General features: G+C 49.1%; 1 protein-coding gene across 2 annotated transcripts in view; it reads right to left on the minus strand.

Moving 5' to 3' along the window:
* Nucleotides 1-5,677: 5,677 nt before the first annotated feature.
* TBX4 (T-box 4) overlaps nucleotides 5,678-7,405 on the minus strand; it is a 28,089-nt gene continuing 26,361 nt past the window's right edge. Inside the window, exon 7 of one of the 2 annotated variants that reach the window (XM_008585140.1) lies at nucleotides 5,678-6,469. In XM_008585140.1, the coding sequence (XP_008583362.1) occupies nucleotides 5,853-6,469 (617 nt within the window). In that variant the 3' untranslated portion in view covers nucleotides 5,678-5,852. The remainder of the gene's footprint in view (nucleotides 6,470-7,405) is intronic. The other variant, XM_008585139.1, reaches the window with a different exon arrangement.

Consider the following 7,405-nt stretch of genomic DNA (forward strand, 5'->3'; position numbering starts at 1 on the left):
GTTGGGGCATGGGGGAACATGCTGGAAACAGCCCTGACCCAGTGTTCACAGGCCCATGTGCTCCTAGGAAGCAACTGGATACGAAGACGGAGCTGTCAGTGTGAGCGTCACAACCTGGGCACGGGCCTATCAGAGCGAGAAGGTGCTCAGAGCCTGTGAGCTTAGGGGATAGCCTGCGACCCCTGCAGAAGCACCCTGCTTTCTCAACAGGCCCATGGTGGCAGCCAGAGCAGAGGGCTCAGGCCACACCAAGCTGAAAGCAGGTGAAGGTGGAGCTTCTATCTTTGAGCAGCCCGTGTATACACACAAACACCCATTGCATACATACACCCCACACACATAAGTGCACCCCACATGGAGGCTTGTTTTTGTTTTGTACTGCACACAAATGCGAGACCAGAGACTATACATATTACTCAGGAAATTTTTTTCACATACTGTGTCACGGATATATGTTTTTTTCTCTTGTTAGTTGCTATTCAATAATATATAGTTTGACCACACTAATCTTTTTTTTTTTTCATTTCAGTGTTCTTGAGATCATACTCTATATTAAGATCCTCTTTTTTCACTTAATTTCAAATCAATTCCCATGTCACTAAAAGCTCTTTGTAAACATAATTTCAACGATTGCATCATATTCCAGAATATGAGTATATCATAATTTACTTTACCAATTTTCTTTTTGCCAATTTGGGGCTATTAAAAACAGTACCACAATGAACATTATAAAGCATTAAGCCATGCCCATATTTCTGGTTATTTTCTTTAGGATATGAACACTTTTAGAGTCTTTTTCCACACTACCAAATAGCTTTTTCCAGAAAAACTGTAACAATCTGTACTCCCACCAGCAATGACTGAGAGCCTTCCCACGTCTTTTCTAATCAACTGAGCTAACTGGTCAGGCTTTGTTATCGCTTTAATTTGCACTTTCGATTATTAGTGAGGTTAGTTTTGTCCAGACTAATTATCCATCTGTAGTTCCTCTTCTAAGAATGATCCAGTCCCACGCACCCATTGCTCTAGTTTTCTAAGTCAGCCCCTCCTCCCTTAGCACCAGCCAGGCCCCGGCCCTGAGCCCTCCTGCCCTGGCTGTTTATTGTCCACCTTTGGCTCCCAAATGGCCCTTTCCCTCCTGGTCCTGCATCCCTTGCCATCTGCTCACAAGCCTCTCCCACCCCCTCCACAGTCCCATGACTGGTCTCTATGGCTTCATGCCTGTTGGTACCCCTTGCTCTGCACCCCCTAAGTCCCCGCACTGGAGACCAGAACAACCAAACAGGAGCCTAGAATTCTCAAGCAGGCTGCCAGGTTCTGCCATCAACTGGGATCAGTGTTGACAAGTGGGTAGACAACGCAGGGGCCCTTGCTGCTCTGACCTGGGCCCTAGCCTGCTGGCACTTTGCACAGCCCTCTTATCTTTTCCTTTCCCATCTTCCTCCTCCCCATTATTCTGACCCAGCCTTTAATTTTCACAAATGATACAATTTGGTAGTTTGGGGTTTCTGCAGGAGAATTTCTGTGATCCTCAGAGCACTGGGGCCTGTTTGCCCTTGTTAGGGGAGAAGGACCCTGGATGCTCTGCAGACCCCGTCAGGCTGTGGTAATAAGCAGGGGCTGTTTGAGCTGCAACGGGTAAACCTGGTCCTTCTTAGTGAGACTTTGCAGAAATCCCACTGGAGATTTTTCTGCCCCTGCTCTGTCTACTTTCCTTCATAATGATAAATGGCTGAAAAGAAAACTATCTAATCTCCAAAATGCTTGCTTTTTTTCTACTCTTTCTTCAAGGAGAGAAGGAAGAACACAGTCACATAAAACAGAGTCCTTCATTGCCTCTTCTCAGGAGACAGTTCTTTCTTTTTCATCCCGGGCCTGTTTCTGATCTGTGATGGGCTCGCATTGAAAGCTCCAGCCTGGCCCTCTCTAATCAGCTGCGACAGACGCTGCAGTTGCTTGGGCTGCCTATTGAAATTGAATTGATTGCCCGGCCCCTTTGCCATTTTGTTCTGCGCACAATTGCTTAATAGCTGTCACCTTGGCTTTCAGTCCTGGCGGGCTGCAGGCTGACTGGTTCCCATTACTCAGGATGGCCAGTGCAAGTTCATCACCTTTACAGGATGTCCCTGATTGATTCCGTATGCCTTGGAGACCTGTAATATATTTGCATAGGGGAGTGAAGGGGGCTGCTGGGGGCCGGACTAGAAATCTCTTGGCCACAGGAATTGCCAGGTTTCACGGCCGGGCTCGCCATATTTGAGTCATTACCAGCACTTCTTGTCAGGAATCTGGCCTCTGCTGACACAGCTGCTAATGAATTTGTAAATTTTTTAAAAATACAAAACAATCCAGCCTGCTCTAACCTTTGCTGTCGCCACCTGCTGTCTGGGTGGGGGCGCAAGCAAGAAATGGCACTTTTCCGGCCTGAGCTTGTGTTGGTCTTTGAAATGACAGTCCCTCCCTCCTCACCCCCTTCCCAGCCCGGCCCCCAGAGCAGGAGAACGTGCTTGGAGGGAGACATCTTTCAAGTGAAATCCTTTGCACTGGGACTACTTCAATTAGACAGCAGGGGGAATGTTAACATGCCCTCCGGCCTTTTAAGTGGGTTTTAATTTTATGTTGTAAGATAAGACACTGGAGCTGGGCTGCTGCTCCTCCAGCAGGCTCCATTAGTGGGGCCAGCCAAGGCCTCCTGACCCCCTGAGGCCCAGCGAGGCTGGAAGTTGGTTCAGTTTTTTAACAATTTGTCAGGCTGACCCAGCTTCTCTCTTCCTTCTCCCTTTTGTTATTCTAGGCTCTTCGGATGTTGAGGGCTGTTTTGTGGCTGAGCTGCAGCTGAGAGGCCTAGCCCAGCTTCTCCCCAGTGGCCTGGCCCTGGGCTGGAGAGCAGAGCCCCAGAGACTGCCTGCCCATGGCTCACAGCTGAACATTAACCGGCTTTTGTCCCTGCCCAGGCAGGGCACAGCAGAAGCAGACCCTTTTCATGTGGCAGGTTTCAGCCCGATGATGTATGACCTGTTGGTGCTACTGAATGGTGCCCTTTGTTCCAGGATATCCCATGTGCCCCCTTTTTACTGAGTTGTTGATTCAGAGGGGCAGGAAAGTTCCACAAATCCCACTGCAGGCCTGGCTCTAGCCATGCCCAGGTTGGGAAGAGGGACCTCATGCTTCCCAGAAAGCTGGTAGGAAGCTGTGGCTGCCTCAAGGAGAAATACCCCTAAGAAGCGGCTTTCTTTACCTCAGAATCAGCCAACTGTGTGGAGAGAGCCTGGGAATAATATACTTTGAGTCCCCAGCTCTCTGCCTAGGTTCCAGAAGGCGTGGAGTATCCCAGATGTGCAGTCTTCACCCAAAGATAGAGCAGGGCAGATGTGAGCCCCCCTCCCACCCCCTTCCTTATGCCTGAGCCAAACTCAGGTTAAGTTTTTCTCTGTGACCAACAAGGCCAAGGCAGGAGCCAAAAGCTAAGGGAGGAAGGAGCTTGGCCTTCTGTTCTGCAGAAAGACGTCCAGCCAGAGAGCAACCCTAGAGATACAAGGGAAGGACTCTGGGGAAACAGGAGACAGGTTGACTCTCTACCCAGCTGGAAATCTCATCTTAGTTCCAATGAGGACAAGGATTAAAGGGTGCTCCTACCTTTGCCTTCTCTTCTCCTGGGTTCCCAGACCAGCCTGCATGGCAAAGGTGGAGGAGGGGGACAGCTCTGGGGAAGGAGGCATGAGGGCACGGGGCAATAGGCAGGGGTCATAAGCAGGGAGACCCAGCAGCACCTTCCTGCACTTGCTTCTCTTCTAATCTGGAGGGTGAGCCTGGACCGGACTTCACGTTTCATCTTTACCTTGTGGCCGAGCTTCAGAGATCTGGCAAAGCAGCGGGCAAGAGGAGAGCTTTGCTAGGCCCCGACTCCTCCTGTCTGGGGTGAAGGTGGCCGATGAGCTCACTCATCTGACTGCTCCAGGAAGCCCTGGGCTCTGACTCTAACCTCCTCTTCAGTTCCTTTTCCAAAGCAGCTGTACACATCCCACCAAAAATCCCCTACTTGTGAGACCATTTCCCCCAAATTGCCAGCTACTAAAAGGTGGCAGGTTCTTGCTTACTGCCTGCCCTGCTGCAGTCTTTGTGGGTCTGGGAATCTGGACCTACAACCTGGGGAGTAGCCTGAGATCAAAGGTACAATCACTCCATTCGTCCTAAATTAATTCACTCTGAGTTTAGAGGCTCCATGGTACAGACGTTTAGAGGCACTAAGGTCCCCACCTGGCACTTGAGAAAAAAATACAAACAAAATAGGATGTAGACACCACTGCTGAGCCAATAAATGACAAGTCAGTAATAAAAAGCATCCACACACTTCACAGTTGTAAAATGGCTTTATGTTCCGATATGTAAAATAAAATGTCCATGCTATATAACAACACACTTGAAGTTCCATATCACCTGTTAGCTAATGTGTTTTCTAATAGAGCTTTATCTGCAGTGTGTGTGTATTTATATATATATATATATATGTTTTATCTAAGCCATTCTTAGTTTTTAACATCAAACATGTAATAAAAATTTAAATAGATGTCTTTCCAAATACCCCGTCAATGTTCATTTTTATTAAGTTTATTCATTTGTAAAAAGCAAAGCTGAATTTGACATGTGGCCTGCATTTGTGAGATATATATATATATATTTATTTATTTATATAATATAATATATAAATAGCTATTCGGCATGCAAAGAGTTTAGTGATTTCCCAAATTTGATTTAGAGTTCACACCAGCCACACCGATGGTCTGGTGATGTTCGATGCTGAAGAAGGCAGCTGAGGACAGCGAGGTCACCTCACTAGAGAACTTATCTTTGCACCTCTGTGCTCACTGGCTGAACTTACTGGAATAAGAGAATTTTTCTCAATTCTCTTTTTTATTTCTGTTGGGCTTTCTTGCCCCACAGTCGTGGATTTTCTAGGAGCAGAACAGGCCCTAAAGATGCCTGACATCAGTTCCAATATGGTCTCTTGGGGACATTGCTAGGTGAGATGTGTTTCCTAATTGCCAGTCGTAGATGCAGACAGTGCCTGAGAGGCCGAGTCTTGCACACCAGAGACAGGGAGAAATTGTATGTTGGGGACGGAGGAGGAAGGGCTTTGTACTTTATGACAAAACCTGAATGAGGACAGAGATGCCTGCTATTCGTTGCATTTTCCCTCCTCTTGAAGGAAAAAAAACAAATTTCAAAAAATACCCATCAGGTGGCAGTTAGCACATGACCCTTTCTGAAAGGCATCCCTCAGGCCTCGGAGCACTGGGAATCAATTTGCAGGCCAGCTCTGCTCTTATACACACTTTGTAGCTTAGCTGAGCCCACCTCTCAGATAGTCTCACAGAACCTCCAGAAGCCAAAGGAGTGAGCCTCCTGTTCCCAAACAAGATTCTCAGCTCCCTTGCAAATAGAAAGCCGGGGACTCTAAGATGTGCATGGAGCCCTCCCACCCTGCAGTGAGAATCCTTCCCTGTGACAGATCTCACCACCTGGCCCCTGAGTAAATCAAAAATTATGTTATAAAAACCTCTAAATAACTCATATGAACCTTCCACTCCCATCCCACCCATGGGCATATCAGATAACAACGGACCCAGGTCCTGCAGCCCAAATCACTTCTTACATTATTGTGTTTTTTTCTCGTCCTGGCCTTAGTTGTACATCAGAAGACAGATGTTCTCCAAATACACACACTCATGCACACACGCACACGCACACCCCCCCCTTTGAAATACCTTCCTGTGTCTCTTGGTAGTGCAGGCCACCCACCGAGGTTAATACTGGATTAACACAGTCCTGGGGCTGTCAAGGAGACATGGGAGTCATCCGTCAGTCCAGTTCTCTACAGTCCCCATTCCTGAATGATACTGTAAGGAAGATTCCCGGGACAAGGAGAAGCTTTGGGAGTAGAGAAACTCATTGGCAGCATTCAGGTGTGGGGAGGGCGGCTTCCTCTCACACACAGGAGGGAGGCCACGCTCTCTTGAGAAGGAGGTGGGGGGCCCCCGCTCTCGGACCTGAGATTGTGACAATTGGTTGTAGACACTGAAGTGGGTGTTTCCTGGCGGCTGGGAGGTCTGAGCAGAGATGGTGGGAAGCCGAGGCATCATAGTGGTGGCGGTGAAGTGCGTGGGGAAAGGCTGGTAAGGCACGGCCTCCATTGTCTGAACGCTGTAGCTGGTGTACGGTGAGACCGAAGTCCACATGTTACAGCTCAGCGGGGGTGGGGGCAAGTCGTCCACCCCAGACACCCCAGGAATCTCAGGCCCTGAACCTGAGTACATGCAGGCTTCTCTTGGGGTCACCTCGCTGCAATAGGAGGGGCTCAGCATCTGCTGGTCGTAGGGAGGAGGAGAACGGAAGTAGTGATCCTCCCCTACCGAAGAGGGGGCTTCCAGATAGGATCGCTTGCACGGTAAGTCCAGGTGGCGTGCACTGTCTGCTGGAAGACAAAGGATATTCAGGAAGAGCCATTACCCACAGCCCAGGGCCAAGAGGACCCCCGCTGGATAACAGGACAGCCCACTCTTGTCATTCAAGACCCGCCTGTGCCCTTGTTGCCATGGCATTCTAGCACCATTCTAATCAGCTACAGCTTTTATAAGGTGGCAGCAGCCAAGAAGTGGTCAGATTATAGACCCTACTCAAAGGCCCAGGGGATACTACATCACAGGACGCTGAGTGATGTGCTTAGCGGGGCAGCGCCAGCTTTGATCCTTTGCCAGCCTGACTCCTGGGATGGTAAGAGGCCTTGATGTGCACTGGCATTCTCAGGCACGGCCAGCCTGGCCAGGGAAAGAGGAGGCACTGCCAGGCCAAACCAGGCCCAGAGGCCACATCTGTCTGAACCAGCCAGAATATTAAGGCCATGATGTTTCTGCCTCAATCCTCAGCTCCCAGGAAGGCCTCAGTAAGCCAAAGGTACTTGTAGGCATGTTTCTGTTGTTTTTAGGAGAGGAAGTTAACCTCACATATGTTCAAAGACAACCCATCAGATTGTTATTACACAGATTACAACACAGTGTCTACAAAATTAAGAAATGGAGCTGATAATAAGTGAAAAGGGTGACATACTTTTCAGGCTAAGCTGACACTCTGCAGAAAGATGACATCAGATGCCACTGGAGGAGTATGTCCTCCCATGGGATTCAGGGCTGATCCAGGCCTGAGGGCTTTGGTAGCACCTACTCAGCCAATTTCAGAACACTTCTCTGTGGCTTCTCTTGACCTCCCCTTTCTTTTTTTTTTTTTTTTTTTTTTTTTCCATGTCCGGCCCCGGATCGCAACCCCCCGTGTTGCCCCCGTACCGGACCGGGGACCGGCAACGGGACTGCAACCCTTGGCGCCGCTCCCGCCCCTCCCTCCGCCCACGAGC

Source organism: Galeopterus variegatus, unplaced genomic scaffold (genome assembly GCF_000696425.1).
Source record: "Galeopterus variegatus unplaced genomic scaffold, G_variegatus-3.0.2 Scaffold3470, whole genome shotgun sequence".
NCBI lineage: Eukaryota > Metazoa > Chordata > Mammalia > Dermoptera > Cynocephalidae > Galeopterus > Galeopterus variegatus.